Source organism: Anthonomus grandis, chromosome 10 (assembly GCF_022605725.1).
Source record: "Anthonomus grandis grandis chromosome 10, icAntGran1.3, whole genome shotgun sequence".
In the NCBI taxonomy this organism is placed as follows: domain Eukaryota; kingdom Metazoa; phylum Arthropoda; class Insecta; order Coleoptera; family Curculionidae; genus Anthonomus; species Anthonomus grandis.
The window spans coordinates 10,289,693-10,313,658 of record NC_065555.1 but is presented as its reverse complement, the minus strand read 5'-3'; the positions used below and the strand labels follow the sequence as shown (position 1 = coordinate 10,313,658).

The window sequence follows — 23,966 nt, the reverse complement described above, 5'->3', positions numbered from 1 at the left end:
TTTTAACTAAACACTAGCATTGAGGACGTAATCTGCACGCCATAGGTATTGCGGACAACCCGGAATGCTGAGGGTAATGGAAAGAGGATTCTGGAACTGCAGAGTACATTATCAAGGAATGCTCAGCACTCAAACGTCCTAGGTTTAAGTATCTGGGTAACACCTACAGATTACTCAGCGAGTCTTTACTTAAAACTTTCAAACCAAAGTGACTCATTGGTTTTTTCCAAAGCTATTTGCCTCTGGTAACCGTCGGTGGGAAGCGACAGGTTCATTAGGGAACATACATGTATAACAATCTCTTTGGCTGCCCACTGTCTTATAAACCATACTATTATGGCATTTAATAGCCTTTTTGCGAATGGTGATGTATCTGTTTACGAAAGTGAAAGTGGTGTGTTTTTCCAATTCGATACGCTGATGGTCTGTGTAAACGACACACTTTTGTTTTCGTCTTATCTAAAACAATTAACGAAAGTAAGTTAGCAACTTCGAAGGAAATTCAATAAACTTTATAAGATTCTAAAGTCTTAATTAAAAAAAAAGGAAAACTTATCAATGAATCTTTCTGCGTTTGGAGAAGTAGAATAGTATAAATTGATATTTAAATTATGTGGAAAAGTATAAATTAATATTTAAATTATAATTATTTGCCCATCAGCACTTTTGACAACCATCGTATTATTTTAATTCCTTTTATTATGAAACATCAAATTCATTTTTCGAAGTATGTTTATTGATGCTAAAGTTGTATGATGCCGACAGGTATTTCTTTTTCTCAATTCAAATATTTTTTTTCTATGTTTTGTTTTTCTTTGCGTGCAAAAGTTGATAATTAAGCAATAAAATAATAACAATCATATCCATTTATGTTATGCTTTAATAAACCTGAAACAAGATGTTTAGTCATTTACTAAACCTTTATAACTCAGTTTAGAAATTTGGATTGATTTGAAAAAAAAATATTTTTTTAGTTATTTAAGTTTTATTTAATATGTTTATGTAAAAAGCAATTTTAAGTTTTTGGTAAAAGCAAGAAGGTCACAGGTGTCTTAAATATTTTTCTATTTCCAGATAACAATCATCTAATATACTCAATTGCTTTATTCATTTCTATAAATCCGGCTAGTAACATTTAAAAAAATTAAACTTTCACAATGTAGGGCGTATCTGATGAAAAAAGTAATGAGATTGCAGTATTTATTGACCAAAATAACATCAATAGTTTTCAACGACTAAACGACCAGTGGTCCTGTTCAATATTCCTGTTTTATTCTGTAATATGTTATGTAATCCTGTTTACTTATACAAAACATTCTCCCAATGATCTTAAGATATTTTCTTGTATATGTCAAGTTTTATTGTTATATTCAGTAATTCCATTTGGCTCCCTCCATATAAATTTAAACTGATATAGAAGTAGATCCTCCTATAAAAAGTTAAATGTTTTTTCTCTGATTTAAATCCTGTTTAGGCCTAAAAGAGTTTCTCAAATATTTTAGTTCCATTACTATTTTTTAGATCAATTTTTGTACTTTTAATATATTTTTCATTTTATTTTTCCCTTATTTCGCGAATAAAAAATTTAGTTTCTGGACTTTCGTTTCTTCTGATCAAGGGTTTTCCACTAAATGAAAGATTTCAGAACAGATTTTAATTAGTAAGGACATATATATTGCAAATTCACATAACTTTGCATAATTATTATCCAAAGATGCTAATAAAATTATTAATAATGGATGTAATATTAAAAAGACCTAGTATCAAAAGATGAATGTCGAATAGAAAAAGTCAGATCATCCTGTAATTGTGTGGATTGTAATATCAGATTTGATAGAGCGCCTGAATTACTTAATTATATCTCCTTTAAGATGTAGTGTTACCGTCACATAGTTTAACACTTTTGTGGTATCATAACTAGGAAAAAATGGGCTTAAAAGACAACCATTTTAAAAAAATGTAGGAAATATAACCACCATTAAGAAGAAATGTTTGCTTGTTGATTGAAACGTTTTCTTACTAAAACATCCGAGTCTTTAAAAGGACAAAAAATGTAGTATTTTCTTGTAAATTAGTTTTGCTAAGATTATCAATCATCCGCTCTTACTCTATTTAAGCTTCTTTTTCAATCACCAAAAGAAGCAATGTGATACTTAAATAATAAAACAGTTTTACCACTAACCAAAGCTCTTTATTTCATTTTTGACACGTCTTTCGAACGATGTTAGTGTCTTCAGGAGAAAATTAAAACTGTTTTATAATCGCCTCTTGCTCAATAGCTTATGCTATTGTAGAAGAAGTCTCTCGATAGATCCCATTGTATAATACAATACAACCACCAAGAAAGACAAGATATCTTCAAGATTTATTTATTTTCAATATGGAATTTTCAGTTACTGCCCTTAGATCTGATAAAACCTTATCCATTTACCTTATAATTTAGGTTATGATCATTAATTATCTTTCCTGGTGGAGTCAGCAATAAGGCTTTTAAGTCTATCCAAAAAGGCTGACAGTCTAGCAGGTTCGTTTGTGATGGCAACCAGTTCTTTTCTTACTGCTTTGATTACTTTAACTTAAGTAGTCCTAAAGATTCTTTCTTGAATTTTCAGAACTGTAATGATTTTGAATAAAGTTTCTTGTTAATTTTTCTCATGCCTCTTTTGTGACCAAAAGAATTTCACTCTCCCTTAGCATCCTTTCTGTTTCATAATAAATATATTTTTTAAAACTCCTTGTTTCTTTTCTCTTCAACATTTATAAACCATACCACAAATTACACTAACTTAAGTCTGTTAAAAAATAGGAAATTTGTATAATGGTACAAAACTATTTAATTAACTTTTCACTTAAACGTAATCAATCTAAACTAACTAATAAATAAAATAATAATAAGCATATACATAGATCGAAATATAAGTGCGCAATCTATGCAAACGTCCTGAGATCGCTTGCCTACATATGGGATGCTCTGGTACCTAACTGTGGTATGGACGCGATAGAGGAAGGAACTTTTATATATAGTGATTTGATTCAATACACTATCCTGAAAGAAATAAAAGGCATTTTTTTTGGAGATTTCCAGATTTTATATTTTGTAAGCTAACTGAGAAATACAAAAAAATAAAAAATGACTTAAAAACCCAATTTTTGTCCCAAACATTGTAGTACTTTAATTAAATATCGTGGAGAAACTTAAAGTAAGTCCTGCTTACCTTCTACTTCAAACTTTAATACGCCCAAGCAGCAAAGTTAAATCAATTTTCCTATCAAATTATTCAATTTTCAGCGCACAATGTTTGGCAAAATGCGGTAATGAAATAAATGTCAATAACAGTTTTGAAACGGAACGGCTGACGAGAAATCCAGCAGTGGAGCTGCAAAACAGTTTACATCTAGGGCGCAGCGCGTGGCGTGTGATTATAAAGGTGTAATTTAAAGCTACAATAGCCGACGATTAGCACCCCGTTTGGAAATTAATTATTAAATTAAATAAGGAAGGGAAGTTTTGCGAGTGACTTGGGTGAAAGCGGTTTGATGTTTTCGATTTAGACTACTGTAGGCATACTTTACGTTAGTATCCAGAACTTTTTAATCCAATTTTTTTAAGCAATATTCGGTTAAACTTCTATCGCCGATAAAATAATTTTTGTAATTTGAGAATTCAGGGCTAATTTACTCAAATAGAAATTCATTCATTAGGTGGAAATCCATTTAGTGGATGTACATTTCTGGATAATATAATTATCGAGTGGATATCCAGATATGAACAGCAGCTTACTTTCACCTGTTTTCGAATTATTCTCAATATATTTTTTTATTTAAATATATTATTTCAAACTCTTCCATTCGCTATATGGAAAAAATAAAGCTGCTATCGGTATCTTTCTCGTAATATCGTGTACAAAAATTTCCTTTATAAAATAATTTAGACCAAAAAAGTCGACGTCTACACTTAATTATTATACCTACACTTAATTAATTATTATAAGATTTATGCTGCAGTAACAAATCATTTTTCTTTTTATTAGATTTTTTGGATGCAAAATAATGTGACTGGTTTATCTATATTTGACCAAATTTTTAAACCACAATAATGGAAAGTGGAAATCTGTAGACCCAAATAATATACACCCGTTATACGTGTGTAAACTGTTCGTTTAATGACAATGAAATATTTTTAAAACGTTTGTGGAATATCGTATATGAATGATATACATATATACATGTAAATATGTTTTTAGACGACTGATTTAAATAGCATTAAATAGTAAATAAATTATTAAAGTACATAGAAAAATAGAAAAAAATAATAAGGATATTTAAAAATAAATATTTTTATCTAATTAAAAAGCTAATTAATTTAGTTCAATACGAAGCTTGTATCTTAATTTGAATTACAGACGCTTATAAAATATTGGTTTACTTTAAAAAAAATTGTTTAAAAGACGTGGTTAAAAAAAATATAATATATGAGTTAATTGAAAAAATATATACATATATTAATTTTTATTCTTTTAATACTAAGTTAAGTTCTTGTTATACCTATGGGTCGTTAAAAAAATTAATAATTTTATAAGAATTTTTTTTAATTTCAAGTACAATAAATATATTTAAAAAGTTTATAAATGTGAAATTAAATATAAATAAGTTTTTTCTTACAAGAAGTTATAATAATTAAAAAAATCAATGAGAATTTTAATAGTCTAAAGTCTAAAGTAATATAGTATAAAAGCAATAGTCTAAAGTAATTTTTTTTTATAATAGATTTTTATTATATTGTATATTTTAAAGTTCTTAGCGAGCTATATTGACGCATCCAATGTCGTTTTTTAACATAATATTATTTTTTAGTCTTCGTTAAATTTTATTTCATGTCATAAATATTTCTTTATTAAATTTACTTTTAAAATCTAACAAATGAACACCTATTTAAAATATTATGAACTTTTAATTTTAGGGTACCTAAGATGAGAAAATGTATTATAACATAAATTAAATAAATATAATTTTCATTTTAGAATTTAGTTTGCGTAAAATACTTCAGCCATGTTTTAAAATTAACAAGTAGGTTTCATTTAAGTCTGATATACTGAATTATTTTAATGTGTCCAGAGAAATATTCCTAATTACAATACGAATGCAATCTTTAAGGTTATAAAGCATTTGTGGTTTATCTTTATTTACTGCATTTTTGACATAACAACAAAGAAAGTCACCCGACCTTAATCCATTGGAGTAAGGTCGTATAACCTAGGTTGCCACTCTATTGATTTACGTCTGCCTAAGAAGTCATGATAACCCATCAAAATTCGTTCAAAGAAGTATGGTCCTATTACTCTGTTCTCTATTCTTCACGTTCATGGTGCTCTCCGAGTCCCAAAGGTCCGACAAAATCCTCAAAATGGCCATTACCAACTTTGGCACTAAAATTGTTGGTTGACGACTGAACAGGCTTCACCGTCTTGAGAATATCCTCCTCTGCCCGATTTTGGCATTCGGGATTCATGACGATTAACTCTTCTAATTTGGTTTGTACTAGTCATGCTAATATACTAGGGAGAGGTAATGAGGTGGTTTCCCGTTGCCTTTCTTATTGCAGTGTGGAAGCCACTTAAACTGCTTCAGTCATGCTTTTCTAAAAAAATTCAGAGTTTCCCTAAATCTGAAATTATGCCAATTTACTTCCATTTATGTCCATTCAAACAAACAGGTGCTTTGTGTAAAAAATATACCTATTTTATTATTTTAGGGTTACTATCAGTGCTTCGGATCATGGTCTGGCAAAAATCATTTCTGCAATCTGGATCATCTTCTAGTAGCTTCTTGGTGTAATTGAATTTTATTAGATTACCACTTTTCCTTCTTTAAATTTGTTACAGTCGCTCTTGGATGCAAGTGATCCAACACGAGTTGAGTGTTTAAGAAGTTTGGATTTTCGAGTAATGAAACCAGAATATCTAGTTTTTTATCTCTAGAAATGCCAGGTCATACCTTCCAGTCTGCCAAGCTCCTTATTAGTTCGAGTCTCTCTCCCCTTAGCCTCAATTCTACTGATTGTAGACTGCCTTACAGGTTCTCTGTTCGGATATTTATTGTTAAAGAATATTCAAACTTCGTTGTGTGTTTCAGTTGAATGCGTTGTAAATATTTTTAATTAAATAGATAGCTAAATTATTGCTGCAGCCAAAATTATTTCTTGGAAAGACCAGGTTTGTTTTTAAATATTAAACGAACTTAATGAATGTTTAATTCTGCTCATAAATCATATTTTTCCTACACTAATATTATTACTTTGCAGGTCTGGTTCCAAAACCGAAGAGCGAAATGGCGTAAAACGGAAAAATGTTGGGGCAGAAGTACAATAATGGCGGAGTACGGTCTCTATGGGGCGATGGTGAGGCACAGCTTACCCTTACCCGACACCATCCTGAAAAGTGCGAAGGAGAACGAATGTGTAGCCCCTTGGTTGCTAGGTAATCCTTAGGCCGTATGTCTGTTTATCATTTCAGGGAGCTACCAAAGCATTAGGCATTTTTTAATATGCAGCTTATATATTAAAGTTGAGGAAAACATATAAATATGATATAATTAGATAGTTCAATCCAGTCCCATCATTCGGCACCTATTTGTATTTTAAGCCTACCCCCGGCACCGCTAAAGAGTTGATAATGTTTTTTGAGTCAAAAGTTTTCCTCTAGCAAAAAAATCTTAAGATGTTTAAATTTTTCACCTAAAACTCCTTATCGGACGAAATGAAAAGTTACAAGGTGATCCTTGGGAGCGGGAAGTTTTGATAATACTGTTATTTCACAACTATAAATCGTTGATTGTGGATTGTTTTGTTAATTTATCTGTCACGGTATGCCATTTCGAAAACGAATTTAGGCATTAAACTTATGTAAGACTTTTTTACTTAAATATAGCACAAAAATTTCAATTTTCACGCATACAAAATTCATACAGTCCAGCACTAAAACCAACAGACATTCACAATCGTCTAAATTTTGCTGAAACTTAAGAATGAGATCAATATTCACAATTTGTGAATTAAGCTTAAACTCTTTGCAAAGGTTGTTTCCGACACACGTTATTTCTAGACGAAGAGGTAATGACTAGCCTGCAAGGTCGCCAGGTCTAACTGCTTGCGATTACTTTTTGTGGGGCTACCTAAAACAAAAGGTCTTCATTGCTAAGCCAAGCATTCAGAAGCTTAAAACAAAACTTCTAGAAGAAATTATTAATATTTCCGTTAATATGTTGCCATAGGGCTATGGAGCATTTCCATAAGAGACTTTAAGAGAGTATTAAGAAAAACTGAATTTACTTAACTAGCTTTCTTCTTGCCATAATCTAAAACTTAACCCTCTTAAATCAAATGTTATGATTTTTGGACCTAATGAAGATTTTCTTAAAAATAATTTAAATATCTTATTAAATGATGTTCCTCTTCCCAAGATGCAAAAAATTTAGGCAATTGTTAATTCAGAAGTCATTTTTATCGTTGAAAATTTTATATAGTAGTCGTCAGGTTCTTAGTTTTCATTTGAGGAAAATGCCTTGTGAGTTGGTCCTGTCTAACTTCAACTACTGTGATTTTATTTATGGTCCTTGCTTAGACATTGCAGATAAAAATCGTACTCAAAAAGTTTAAAATACTTGCTCACGGCTAATATTTGGATTACGAAAATACGATGACATTTCAAACACATTTAAAGAGCTTCGCTGGTTAAGGATGGACAGGCGTAGATAGTTACACTTTGGTAATTTTTTATTTAAAGTTTTGTTAAACCCTTCCCTCCACTTTACGGAATAAATTTGCTCCTCGTTCAAACTTTTGCACAAGAGTGATCCGATTTCCTGAGAGGATGGCACTTCCTCGTCATTTGACTGCAATGTTTCAACGTTTTTTTACGTACAATGCCATTAAACTCTACAATAACCTACCAACTGAATTGTCAACTTTAGATCAGAAGTCATTTAAATCAAAATTTAAGAAATATCTTTTATATTTAACCTTTAACCCGTAATTTAGGCCTTTAATTATTTAATATTTATTTAAATTATATATATACATTGTTCTTTATTTGGGTATTTAATGAATTGAATAGAGTTAAACATATTGTAGCTTAAGTTAGTATATAGTAGCTGTCTTAGCTAGACTGCGCCCTGCTTCTCATGTACTTAATTATAGAATGTTATTATTGTTAACTACATCTGTAAATTTTGAATAAAATACATTTATTCTTATTATTATTCGTAAAAAGAGAGGCTATTTAACTGGAATTACGATCTCTAGAAATTTCAATATAAGGTGCAAGAACCATTACTCTTAAAACAAATTGGGCAAAAGTAAGAACAAAGTATATATTGTTGGGTGCAGCTGTTTGGGCTGTTGGCTGTTTGAATTCTGTGAATCGCTTGTACACATTTATAATTTTTTTATTTATTCGTTTTTGCTTAAACTAATGATTGTTGAATTTTAAAGCGATAAGTAAATTTCTTTGATTATTATCACATATTATGATAATGTTAATTTAACGGTGATTTAGGTCAGATTTTATATTATTCTATAATTATTATTTTATAATATATAATAATATAATAAAGTTAAAAAACAGAGTCCGATAACATGGAAAGAACTCCATCACAGCTTCATCCTTCTGATATCTAAGATATCTGGGATAAGTGAATGATCCTCTCTTCTCCAGGAGGTAAATTCGATTGCCGTTTGGCATGAACTCTATATTAATAATAATAATACTAATAATAATAAGGGTATTTTATTTAACAAATAAATAATCTACAGTTGTGTGAATATAATAAATATATTTCCATATGCATATAAGAGACGCAAAGTCTAACCGTGTGGCTACTCTTACTTAACTTACCTAGTCTCTAAAGTAAAAACAAAATGTTATGCGATTATTAACAATTCTTTAAAAGTACGCACCTGTAGTAGAAAAAAAAACTACTTATAGATTGATCAATTTCTGTACGATAATCGTATTCACAATACACTGTACGATAAAAAAGAAAGTAATTTAACAGCTTTATCCAGTAGTAGATCGAGATTTAAAAAAAAAGTAATTACTAGATTATATTGTTACAAACAGATGATTTTTAAACCTAATCCAGTTTAGTATGCAATGCCAATATCTGTTTTTAAATTCTTAAAACATATTATAAGGTTGCTTTATTACACAAATCAAATATGCTTTCCTTGGCTATTTTTTTTTATTCCGTATTATCTCAACATGCTTATTTTAAATAATTTTTTTTTCTTATTTACAATAATTAGAGAGTTTGTTGATGAAATAAAAATGATCGCATTTTATAATAAATTCATATTTTAAAATTATCAGGTATGAAATTATACAAGGTGATTGCATTATATGAAAAAGATCGTTTATACATAGACATTTTATGTAACAAGATGAAGAAATTATTTTGGCCTGTTAAAATTTTCATTTGTTTAAAAAAGGCATGATCTATCTATAAAAAGTCCCTGTCCGTTTTTGCTGGATTGCCCTGTATACAGTGTCGAAGTTAGGGAGGGGAGGAGCTTGGGGGTGCTTATCACCTTCAAATTTTAAATAAGCACCCCAAAAAATATTGAGATATTTATAGGCACCTAATAATAGTTTAATGCTAGCAAAGTTCGAAAAAAACTAGTAAATAGGTATTAGTTACGGTATTATTGTAAATTATACCGTAACCAATTACTAAATTAATTTTATTTAAAATAAACTCAAGATATAAATCTGAAATTCTTGACATATCAAATTAAAGAAATTAAAATAGAAAGCTGTAGAACCGCTTATGAACTATGAGAACTATAAATATAAGCAAGCTTATATTTATAGCAAGTTTTTGGTGAATCTATTTTTGCTAACTGAAATTTTGACAACTGTCAATATTTTAGGCAAATAATTGCAGAACACAGCAAATACGTTAGAAGCATGCATCCAAAAAAATTATAAATAGAACTATAAAAACTGCAAAGTAAACAGAGAATCTTTTAATAATTTATGTAATTATATTAAAAATGGCACAAGAAAATGATATTAGCCTTGATACTGGAAGATCATGCAAGAGAAAAAACTCTGTTTTAACTATTTTAAATTAATACGCAGTAATGTTGACTACTATAGGTCAAGCTGAAAATAAAGATGTTGCTACATGTTTTAATGAAATAAAATAATTCTGGCTAATCTGTGTTATTGCATGCTTGACGGTATTGTCAATCATATGAAAATACGATTTTCTGAAATCAGTCAAAAACTCGCTATCGTAACAGATATTTTTTTTTAAATAGATCCAGTAGGATATTCAAACTTTTATAGAACATTACAGAAAATTATTTAATATTTCCAAAAATTTCCTAATCGCGGAGATGCATATAATTAAAAACGGCATGCAAGATACTGTCAATGAAACTAATAAGTTTTTAAATTTAAAATCTATTGTGATGAAACCACATTTCCCAACACATTCAGATTGCTTCAAGTATCACTGATATTTTCCATTGGGTCGAGTACTTGTAAAAGATCTTTTTCGACAATGAGAAGAATTAAAAAATGGTTTTCCTAGATGCTGTTTTTTCCACAAATGTACAGGTGCGGCAGCACCCCCAAACTTAGAGTTAACTTCGCCAATGCCTGTGTATCATACAACATATAACCAAAAAAATAAAACATAAATATAACTCTTAAGGCCCTCTAGCCGCTATTCACTTTACTAATATACAAAACATCCATAAAATTCATAACATGCATTTCATCGTTCCACCCATCTCGATAGTTTCCACCACCACCGTGTGACGGAGCCACCAAACATTTTGGAAATTACGACGTTTTCCGTAGTCATCGGCATCGTATCGGTTCGTAGAATCGTAGCCATGTCATTCTGCCGATCAAAATGCGAGAAAAAGAGAGGGAGTGAAAGTTGCTAGCGATAAATACAAGGCTAGATAATGTGAAGAGCCGGATTGCCAAGTTGAACAATTTGCTGTTCATTTTAGATAAAATTGGATTTTGCTAACATATCTTAAATAAATCAAAGGAAATGAGAAAGTTGTATGCATAGGTTTAAAAAAAATACAGCCGTATGGAAAACGTGAATAAGATTTAGATATTCTGATCAAAAATTCTAATACAGGTGTTGATATAATTTAACTTTTCTTTTGAATCTAGCTTATAAGGAAGGTGAAATCAATTTATTATCAATTACTAACAATTTGGTTTATATGCATAATTTATTGTAAATCCAATAATTTATTGTAGCAAACCAATCGATATGTATAGGTCGAGGCTCAAATGTTTATTTATAAATTGAAAACAAATCTTGTTGGAATTAAATCCTTGACTTTTTACTTCTTTAACAATGCTATCATATACAAGGAATTATTGCATCATATATATTTAGATTATCTCGGTAGTATCATGTCCTAGATATTTTTGGAACATTTCCAGATATTATTATTTCACTTTTAGAGTACTTAACTTAAGGTTTTATCTACATATAGGTGGAATCAAATATGACATTTAAAAATATGCTTTAGTGAGTTTAAAAGGTAAAATAAATAAAATGTTTTTATATGGTTAAGGTTATATTCATTATTATTCCAAAATTCAATAAAAGCTATTAAAAAGATCACTCAAATATAAAGTTTAACCATCATTTAACTTTGGTTTAAGTAATTTAAACTATTTTTAAATTATAAAGGAATGTTTTTTAACTAGGTCTGCCCATTTAAATTTTACATACCAAACAAAATACTACTTTTACATCAAATTACAATTCAAATTGATATATACATGTATTCTACCAAATTTAAAAAATATATATTTTTTTTTAAATCATATTTGTAAATTTCGTTTTGAAGTTTTTTCCATGTAAAAAAATTATTTTGTATATACATATGAGATTTTTCAAAATGCTTTGTTCTATTTTACAAAATCTTATCTCGATTTTAAATTAAAAAAAACCTAAAATTTTTAAAGCTGACAATATAGTTTTTTTTAGAAGTCACTATATTTTTAATAATTTCTCATTTTTGTAGTAGATAGCTTTCGAAAACTTATTTTTATTTTTTAAGTAAAATTTCTTAAATTATTATTTTAATATTTCTTTAAGTTAAAGGCGAGAAAAAGTTCAAGTTAAAAACATCAAAATATTAGGGATTCAAATAGCTCTAGTTAAAATTCGCATGTTGTAAAACAAAATCTTGATTTTCTTTAATATTTTATAATCTATGCCTTTGAATTGCTGTTTATTCTATAAAAACTGTCTTAATAAAACCAAAACCGAAAAAAAAACATACATTTTTGTAAAATTATAAATTATAGTGTTAAATTTTAAATAAAAAAAAAAAGTTTTAAAATTACATTTTAAATGACATTTTTATTAATTTATAAACTTAAAAGAAAGAGATATTGTAGAATACTACCGAAATGCCCTACTTAAATATTACAAAAATATGTCTATTTACCTTTTAGGGTACATATTTACATTAAAATCTATATAAGGACACAAAGTCACGGTCTCATCCAAGACTTTATGTCCTTACCTTTGTTTTTGTTTTCGTTTGGTCTCTTAGAGAAAAATGGATGATACGTTTCTATTTAAAATCTATATGTTAACCTTAAATTTATTTCGATTTAATAAATTTCCAGTTTCTCTAATTCGAGTTCTAAATCTTTTGTTTTAGATATTTAAAAATTTCAAAATGCAGAAATATTTAACTAATAATTAAATGACAAGATCTGCAGAAAAACTTTTGAAAAACATTTATTTTACTTAAAGGACTAAACAACGTACAAGAGTCAATTATACCAAAACTATGGTGAACAATAGTCACGAGTAGCAACAGAGCTTTGACTTGATAGTAATGTTTATGCGTTGGACCGTTAGTGTATTTGCTGAAATTAATGTTTAGTGGCCCAAGGTGTTGGCTTGTTAAATTAATTTAACTCTGTTTAATATTAAAGTTTAGCACATGTGAATAGGCATCATATAATGTTTGGGGCTGCTTTAACTTAAGCATAGTTTTTAATGTTTGCAGAGAATTTCCATTAAAAATCAAAACGGGTGAGGTCTCGACTTCACTTAGAGTTAATACCTTTCATGTTCAACTTCAGTATTTATTTTTGAAATTATTTGAAAAAAGCATTTTAACCTATCAAGAAATTCTAAAATGAATTTGCCCTAATTTTGTTTAATGTATTGTAGTTATCGCATTGGGATAAAATACGTCACCGGATCACCAAACTGTTTTCTTAATACTATTTTCATAAAAAAAGACTCTAGACTTTATTGCAGCTAAAATTACCTTTTTCTGATCTTCAGACGTTGCTAATTATAGTTGTAAATTATAAAAGTCATCGATAGCCTAAATAGCGCTTTCCAGGTGTTCCTCTTTTCCTGAGAAGACTGGCAATAAGAAAGTAAAAAATTCGAAATTTTTCATTTTTCTTGAATTTAAATTTAAGTATTTCTATTTAAATATTTTCTGTAGGTATGTAATATCGAAATTTTCTTTGACTTCAGAGCTTCCAGAGCAATCTAAGTCGCTATCAGATTTCTTAAAGCAAACATTTTCAAGCGTCAAACATTAAAACTAAATGGCAATTTAGCACAAAACTGATATTACAGTAATCTTCACCAATGGGTACCAAACTCATGCCTGGCTATAAGAATACAGTAAATTTGTTCTGGTATGTTTTTTAGGTTTATTTGTTTGTTAGGTACTGGGACATGTCACAATTATTCAGCAGGAAATCCAACGGTTTACCAATCTTTAATAACTGCACAGACTGTATACACTTTGGATATTTAAAAGAGAAAAAAATCAGCAGCGCCAGTTATTTTTAGTATAAATATTAAAAGTATTAATTCTAAAAAATTGTATTTATTTAAAATGTGTCATAAGCAATTAACGTTTATTTTAATATCAAGTTTCCTACAAATTACAAAAATTATTATTTTAAACTTATACCTAACTAAAATTTAAGTATTTAAATTTATATTTACCCTTAAATTTAATTTTTCTCTTTTCTTTAAATCATTATTAAAATTACTAAAAAGTTGAAATTTAAATTTTATAAAAGTGTTCCAAATTAGATCTACAACAAAAACACTTTTAAAATGTAAAATTGTTTTAAAATCTACTTTTTTATTCAAAATGTACTAATAATCTTTATAAACTATAATAGCTACATACAAAAGGAAAAAATTTCAACAAATCAATAAGAATCAAAAAATTAATTTACCGATAAATTTTCGGTAAATTTAATTTTTTAACTGAACAAATAATTCGTAGTCGCGATAAATATCTTAAAATTTAATTGTTTCTTGTTCAAAACAATAAAAAAATTAGTATGTTTTAAATAGACGCATATTGACCCTTATCGCACTTATAAAAAAGTTTTCGAAATTTGAAAATTATGCATTAAATTCAGTCAAGTCAAGCTGAATAGAGTACCTGTTGTACAGGTTTCCCAAACTGAGATTCGCCCTTTTAAACATTTATACATTTTATTCAAAATAATATAAACAAAGACCTTCATTATTAATAGTAATGCGTTTTACGAATAAATACAGATTTAAAATATTCTTTTCTTTTTGAATAGTGACTTATTAATAATTATTTCGAAAATACTCATATCTCTTGGGTAGAAAATGTTTACATAATGTATTCTGTATCTTCACTAAAATTTATAAAAATGCGGACTTTTCTCATAATCATAATAATTAGATTTACAAGATTTAAAATTTTCAACGCATTTCCAATATCCTACAGGCGAGAGATATTATACATACGTATAAAGTAATATAAGTCACGTAATATACTGAAAAAAAATATATTTGTATGCGTGATACATTTGACCTTTAAAATTCTATGTAATAACTTTTATTAAGAAACTATTAGTATAACAAATCTGATAATTTGATTTCAGAATAACAAAATTTAATTCCTAATAGGTTTTAAGGTAATAAATAATTTGCACTAAGAAAAAGTCGAATATATTTATTACATTTCATATAAATTTTTAAATCGTCTGAAATAAACATTTTCCTTATGAGAAAATTTTAATAAGAAAAACTACACATTTGTGCATAATACTTAAAGACATAATAGGCCATATTTTTACAAATAATAATTTTGAAAGTCAGTAATAATATTAGTTGGATAAACTTTATAGGTTATCCTTGGTATATTAACGATTTAGGAATGGATGTTATTTTGAGTATTTATTGTTATACGTGTAATAAGTATTAAAGCTGGAACCACTTCGTTAGTTTTTTGGTTTGTGGATCAGATTTATTCCAGTTTTTTTAAGTAAGATGATTTATTTATTTTTTTGATACTTTGTGTTTAGAATATTTTACAATATTTAACATTGTGTTTAGCTTTATAGCAATGCAAAAGTCTTACAACAAACATGATATTTAATAAATAAATTAAAAACCAGTTTTTTTTTAAGATTTTGTTGTGTATTTGGTTCCTATAATAAATGGAGAATTCAAAAATCTTAAAAGGGGTAGAAGATTTTTAATTAAAACGAAAATTTTCTGAATATATAAAGCACGGAATATAGAAATTTCTAAATATTTAAAATGTTAAATATTGCTATTTTTTCCAGAATTTTGGTTTAAAAAATCCAAACAAATATTTAAATTGGTTAAAATATTTCAAAGAAAAACTACAAAAAGGTGACTAAAAAAAAATGTGGCCTTAAGGTATACCACTTATTTTTCTTATTTGCTTGTGCTTGGTGAAAAGTAAAATATTAATTTTTGCGATCATATGTTTAAAAAAAATTTGAAGATATTTAATAAAAATATGTATAACTATAAATATATATATATATTTTCTAAGTCAACTTCGACACTCATCAAAACAAGAGAGCAAAAGTATCGATACAACAAAATTCTTAAATATTCGCCAAGAGCTATTAATTTTAAACAAATAACTGTATAAAATAATACAACCATTAAAGGATCAGAAAAAATATATCTATTTTAAGTAATTTTTTTATTTAGAATGCAAAATAATTTACTATTTTAAATATAATTAAAAATATTTATATATTCTGTAATTTCTTTTAATAATTCTTATAATTTCTGCTAAAAACTTAAAGATCTAGAAAGAAAATAATATGAGTTAATTACAAAATATTTTTGTTAATGGTGAAGTATAAGGTTAACCAGATACTATCTTTAAGTATGTAGGGTAGCCCACTAAAAAGTCGTAGCCCTATTTTTGACTCTCCTGGTGTATTTTGGAAAAAACGTTTGGCATATCAATTTCTATTCGATTTCTAAGAGGATGTTTTCATCTGGAGCCATACAATATAGTGGTGATCCAAAAATAAGACATTACGTTACATATTAGATTTTTAAATAAAAATAAGAAATATTTTTAAATAGCCTATTTGTTTAATTTTTGTTATTCTCACATTTTTAGGAACTCCTGTATAACAATGTTTATGCCTACCCTTAATCCTTGTTAAAACATGATAATAAAAGATTAAATCCTAATAATATGAATCGATTTAGTTCATATAGTAACAAAACTTTGCTTTAAAATAAAACAACATTCGGAATATTAAAAAACAAAAAAAAAAATTCATTTGCTATAAAGGTGCCATCAAATCATTGTGGTATTAAGTGCAAAAAGTGGTATCCATTTATTCCATGCAATTATAATGATTTTGTTCGAATCTTTTCCTCACATTTCCAAGCATGTCTAGAGCTATTTGTTTACATTCAGCCATAATTCGGTCCTGAAGATTTAAACTGAAATCTTCGGGAACCAAAAATTTTACGTTTCGAATACCTCCAAAGAAAGTAATCTAAAGGACTTCCGGAGATCTTGGCGGCCACTCAATGGAAACTTGTCTGCCGATCCACTAATTCGGAAAAACTGTCTTATCAGAGCCATATAGTACAGTGGTGACCAATCTTGGTGAAAATAAATCTTATGACACATGATAACAAGTTTTTTAAGTCTCATGACAAGTTTTCTCTTATACGGATGATATTTATTGTTTTTCAAAATTCTTTTGTATTGTTAACCGTGTAAATCTTGAATAAATAACCATTCCACGAGTCGTGCTTTGAGTGTTGTCAAGTGCTTCGTATTCCAAAACTGCTTTTTCTTTGGCTTCATTTATAACTGGTCGATTTTCTCGATGACGGTTACGGTTAATATTGGACCCTTAGCAACATACGTATCGTTAATATTTTTTGTCTGGATGTAACGCATTAAAAAACCCGGCTTAAGGTTCATCAATGCTCGCATTTTAGTTAAATAGTTTTTATATTTCTACTTATTCTTAAAATATTTTTTAAAATTTATTACAACTAGCTAGGGAATCTAACAATTTGAAATTAAAGACAAAGCTTTTTGATGACCCTGACTGATGGTAAATGTTATTATTGATATTCATGGTTGTAATTACAGCAATCCATATTATCTAAGATAAGTTAGTCGAATTTAAATAACCCAAATATCTTTACGATTAATGATAGAAATACACTTTATTAAACAATTTGTATTAAACTTACTAAAAACTCTCATCTTCATTTAAAAAACTAAAGTGTAATGCAATATTTTATTTTTAAAACACTCTGTATATTACGGCTCTAAATAAAAAGACGCCTCTCTAGAAATAAAAATGTACGTGCCTGAGCGTTTTTTCTGATAGTATATGAGGAGAGTAACAAATAGAGATACGGCCTTTTCGTTGGGTCACCCTATATAAGCAATGATTAATTCGTGGTCTTTGGAAAAAAATCAGTTAATAAAACGTAGCAAGAGAAAAGGCAGGAAATAATGTTTAATTTATTAAATTTGTCTGTAAGAGACGTTAGTGGTATGGTAAATAAAAAAATCAGTTTTCGGAAAACCCCTATTCTACATCCCTTTAGTAATACATTTCTACCACTTTTTGCTATTAAATGGCAAATTAGCACAGGAAAGGAGGGTTGAAAGAAAAGAGTGATTGCTGGTGTATCGTATTGTGAATGCTGCAGGTGGTGTTTTTAGGAAGTCAAAATAAAAAATTTTCCCTGTTTATGTACATATGTTGAATCGTTTGTTATACATTAAACAAAACATTACTCTTTTTGTAAAGCACTTTGATATGATATAATTTTACTAGCTTAATTAATATAAAAGGGAAATATTTATTGTGGAATAAGTATTAACACATTACCTTAATACATTAGAATCCTAAGAGAAAGAGAATTTATTAAAACTTTAAAGCTATAGTTTTGTTCAACTGAATTGAGGCTTTCAATTTTTGTTTAATCTATTGTAAAATGATTAATCTATTAATAAGTAAGTATTCATAATTGTGGCCTAGCTTAAGCGAATTTCATAAGCTTAGTCGCGTCAGTTAAAGTTTACAGAATAAAATACAATAAAATATTTTATTTTGTAAACTTTGGTCGCTTTTAGGATATAAAGATTTGTTACAATTAATCAGTGCGCCATATTTTGGTATTAAAAAAAAATATTTTTTTTTTTAAATGAAAAAAAAATATAATTGATATATTATAATCAAAAAGTTAACGCTCAAGGAATAAAAGTCTCTTTGAATATTTTCTCAAACAAAATTACTTCCTATATGTACATAGTTACGATTTACTAGACAAATGCATTACATTTTCGTCAATTAAGTTAATAATTTCGTGAGTAAAAAATGACAAATGATATCATTCATATAATCAACTAAAAATCTAAAATATGTAAATCGTGATAAACGAAGAATTTTTTTCACAGTCAGCCGGCAACACTGCGTTTCATTACAAATTTATATTTACCTTAACCTTCACGCTTTAAGCTTGTGATTCTAAAAATGCTACATGCTACATATGCAACAAAGCCAAGCACAGAGGATCCAGCTGTATGATAACGACAACGGGAAGTTTAAATTACAGAGAATTACCAGTAGAAATAAAAGAAAATTACTTGCTACTAGGGATATATTATTAGATGAAATATATTCGATTTATAATAAATATATTGTATATCTACCTTATTTTTATTGTAAGCTAGGAAAAAGGAAAATAATTCAATGGATTATTATTCATCAGGATAATTATAAAGCTCTTCATTCAATGCAAAATATAACGTACCAAAGAATAAATAAATACAAGCTCATATTATAGATCATATACCGATTGTATGTGTACAAATTTAAATATAGGCCTAACTATTAAGATATAATATAAAACTATTAGAAATTTTAATAACATTAAGAACTTATAAGTCTTATGCTGCACCGAAGGCTTTTTTTAAGTCAATAAATACTGCAAGGGAATTAAAGGTGATAATCGATTCGGTATTTACATTTAATTTATTATTACCTTTAAATATGGCTTTAATTATAGACTATTTTATTAACTCAAGAAAAATACCCTTAGAAAGAGTTCTAGCGCTTAGATAAAGAACTTTTCAAACATTCTGCGATTTTTTTTTTAAATAATTTATCTATCTACTTAAGTATTTTTTTATTTATTTTTAAGTAATTTTTGACAAGGCTTAAGTCTTTTAGGAAAGTACTACAGTGCCAAGAAATTAGACACCATTTATAGCTTTATCCTCTTCAGTTTATATCTACTCGACTATACAAGTATTTAGAATGTCGCTTTTATAATTATAATCATACTTTTTTAACTTTTGCCAATCAAAATATTTATGTAATTTTTTAATTCTATACTTTTTATTAGTACTACATTTTCTCTCCTGGGATTCGTCCAGCACTTGGAGTACACTTAGTGTAGACATAGTGCCTTACAATCCCAGGTTACGTGTTATTGTGTTGCCCTCTAGAAGTTCTCGGGCGGTTTTTTCTTTTATAAAAAAATTCATAAACACGTCTCTATTCAACTGCTACCTTTCTATCCAGTTAATTTAGTATGATCCCTTGACCCAGGTTCGCATTTTTCTATGTATGGTACTCTTTGGCACCTTCAATGCGTATTCTGATCCAATAATGGACTAACGGATCCTCTCCTAGCAAGATTCTCTTCTCCTGTTTCCTCATTTTTTGGTACTAGGTCCCTATAGCCATATACATTGTTAGAGCTCACAAGCTTTTTTTAGTTCTAATAGGCAGTTCCATACCAGCTTTAGTTTAATCCTGGGCTTCATAAGTGCCTTACAAACAATTCTATCTTCCCAATGGATGGAATATCTCTGGTCTTGGTTTTTCTTCAAAAATATAACTTCTTGCGCTTTCGGTCTTTGATATTCTGTAATACAAAGATAACATAGTATTAGTATTTTACGTAGGTTCTGTTTTTTTAATAATTTGCAATGTCTCTGACCACCACCATAGTTTACTATCCAGATCCTTAATTACAATTTGGGATAAAACCACTACTACTAGTTCAGATGCAGATACTAATATACTTAGCCATAACCAGAACCAAATAAATAAGAAATATGCACTTTCAAATAAAAGGCTATTTATTCAACCAGCACTTGTTATTAAAGCTACTGAAATTGAAAATATAAATAGTCTATAGGGCCATAATGAACATGAATAACATTTTATTAAAATTAAACAAAATATTCAGTAATCTTATCACCAAATAATAAAAAGTTCAAAAATGTAGATAAATTTATATTTGATTAGTCATTGGTATATTTCACATTTATCTTAATTCAGTCTAAATGTATATTTGAACTCCTTTCGTCAAAATGAATTGAATTTCATAAATAAAAAGCACAATCTTCTTAAGGATTTGGTAGGAAGAATACCAAATCTAATAAAATTCAAGACATTTTTCTTAATTTATTTATTACCTACTCGTATTATTCCAAATATATTTGGTTTTCCCATCTCTTGTATCTATAAAAATTCCAATAAAAGTAAAAGATTAATATTTTGAAATAACGACCTTTATATTAAAGATCTTAAACCGCTTTTTATTTAAGCTTAGCAATAAATTTACAGTACTACTTATAGCACTATGCGAAACGATTTTCAAGATTTTATCTTGACGTCCCTATTTTAATTATTATTAAATTTTGCAACGTAATTTGAAATATGCTGGTGGCCCTCATAATGACAATTCATGTCAGACGAGAATACTCGCAATAGATATAGAGAAAAATATGTATTGGTATACGAAATATAGGAAAGTTATTATAATATTACCAGATTGATTTCATAGAGTTTATAAAGCGAATATATCAAGGCTGATCTGAGATGCAGTTATAAAATACTTAGTAGCAAGTTATTCTTGTAATTTTTTTTTAAATTTATTCTAGATATTAGCAAATGATTTACCAAAAGTAGTAGAACTTATGACTAAATTGGCTGTTATAGCACCATCCTATTTTCACTACAGTCCATTAATAGAGTATTTAATAGATTCACAGTTGGCTATTGAGCATCTCTCTGTATATGTCGGTAAGGGTCTAGAACTTGGCTACTATAAGTTAAGCTTTAAGTTTTGTAAATAGATCCTCTGTACTAAATCTTCTGCAATTTCCTATTTATGCAAATGACTTATTTCATTTTATCAGTACAATCAAAAACGAATTCTATTTGTAGATGACACTTGTGCACACACAATTTGCTGCAACATAATTAACCTGGGCAGCCATATGTTATGAGGACTATCGAAAGGCTCGTAAATCAGATTCAAAAATGGTTCATATCAAATAATAAAAAGACAGAAAACTTTAATTCTTTTTTAGAAGGGTTCAACAAGGTTTCCTTGTGTCTAACTCAATAGAAATTTCACTTAGGAGGCCCATGGTATGCAGTTGGCTTCAAAACTCTTTAAAATAATCTATTTTAAAAGGAATCTGGCCAAAAATATAATCAAGAGTGTCTCATGACTAGTTCTGCTTTGTGTCCTATATATTCTTTAATGAATAAGAAGGTACGTGTTCTGACTTTATCATGTATTTATATCAGCTGATGTCTTACTTATGTAAAAAATATTCTGTCAGCCAATAGTACACATAATGCCTTATATTATTACCCTACTTGCAATTTTATGGACTTGTGAGAACTTACAGATTAATGACTTGATCTTGGAAGATGGATAAGCTTTATCTGTTACCTGCATCATGTAATTTTTCTGATATTGTGTTATTAACTCACTGATTTAAGCACTGATCAAAGGCTAATAAATGTTTTTTAATATCCAATTATGTTCCTATATAATTTTTTTGTCGTCAGCATTCCATACATGGTGAAGCTGCTATTTTATTTAAACAAACTAAACTTTTTTCTGTAAAATTGATAAGTTCGGTAATTTTCTGTAGGAGAAGGTTTTTGCATTCTGCCTTTGTTTTGCAGACGTTTTAATTTATATGTTCTTTATGTGCCACCCACTGGAGATATTGGTATATTCCTGGACAAATTTGACTCTCTATTATCCCAACAGTCCCTACATTCCTAAATTATATTAGTGGGTGACTTAAATATTAATTTCACTAACGTAACCTTGGCAAATCGTACTTTTCTTTAAAGTACATTGGAGTCTTACGACTTAAAAATGCATGTTCTTTCTCCTACATGAATAACATGCTCAGCTGCAATAAGTATTGATTAATTCTGTATAAATTTAAATGATGTGTCTTGATGATGTAGTCTCTCCTGGTATTTCTGATCATGAAGCAATTTTTGCTGAGATTTCATTTAAAATTAGATTGTCCTTTCTAATTATGTAGGAAGAACTTTCAGCAGATTCGCCCGGAAAGTTCTTGTACTTCTTCAATATCTTCTGCTGCAGCAATTATAAATTGGAATGCAGTTAAAATGCCTCCTGGCCAATTTACTTTATTTTTTCATGTGCTATGTGACAAACCAATGTTTTCCTAAAAAAAGGCTTAAAATGAGAAATAGAAAACTATGGGTCACAACGGGCCTCAGAATTAAGTTGTGCAAATATACAACTAATAAATACATTATTTTTTATCGTCAGAAATACCGCAGCCTATATAGAAAGACCGCTTAAATGCTTCACTATAATATTTAACTTCAAAAAAAATAATAATTTAAATTTTTTTTTTGAGTGCTAATATTGATTTCTTACATTATATTTAGCAAGTGTTAGTTCAATATTCTTTTTTGTTTAATCCTGTTGATCTCACCGTAATTGAGGATGCAAGTAAAAGATCAAAAAAACGTAAATAATCTGGAGCTCATGGAATATCATCAAAGTTACCACTCTGTCTGCCTGACTCAGCATTAAATGCCTTGGTTTCTGCCTTAAGCAGTTTATCACATAATGAAATTTATCCTTCATGTTTAAAAGAGGTAGTGGTTATCTCTTTGGAGGTCTTTGTTTCGTTGAATTCTGGAGAGTCGGCAGCGGCAGTTTTTTGTGATGTATTCAAGGCATTTGATTATCTAGATCATGAAATACTGTTGTTTAAGCTTAATAAATATGGTCTGAGGGGTGTGACATTGCAATGGCTGGATCCTATCTATCAAATCTTACTCAGAGAATTACAGTAACTGGGCGTTTGTCTAATTTTATATCTCTTATGTTTGGAGTACCTTAAGGATTAATGTAAGGACCACTATTATTTTTGCTCTATGTAAATGACTTAGGCTCATTAAGGCTGCAGGGGAAAGTGGTTCAGTTTGCTCATAACATTACCATATTGTGGAGTCGTTAAGATTCTAATTGCATTCAAGCTCAGGTAGGATATTAAGATTTTATCGGAATGATGTGCTTCAAACAGATAGCGTTTAATGTCGGTAGGACCTTTATTAAGGGGTTTAAGCGTGACCTCCAGGACGTAATGTTTAGTGAAGAGTCCACCTTGCAAAACAAAGAAAATTGCAAGTTCCTTGGTATTATTATTGATGGTCGCCTTCGATTCAAAGATCATATCCTAAATCTTGCATCAAAATTATCCTGTGGATGTTTTGCAATAAAAATTGACATCTCTTATTAAGTCTAATCTTCGTTAGAGAATG

General features: G+C 28.6%; 1 protein-coding gene across 1 annotated transcript in view; it reads left to right on the top strand.

Annotated features, from left to right (window-relative positions):
* The window catches only part of LOC126741384 (visual system homeobox 2-like), a 191,043-nt gene that overhangs the window by 165,797 nt on the left and 1,280 nt on the right, over positions 1–23,966 (top strand). Inside the window, exon 7 of the mRNA XM_050447778.1 lies at positions 6,302–6,476. Coding sequence (XP_050303735.1) covers positions 6,302–6,476 — 175 coding nt within the window. The remainder of the gene's footprint in view (positions 1–6,301; positions 6,477–23,966) is intronic.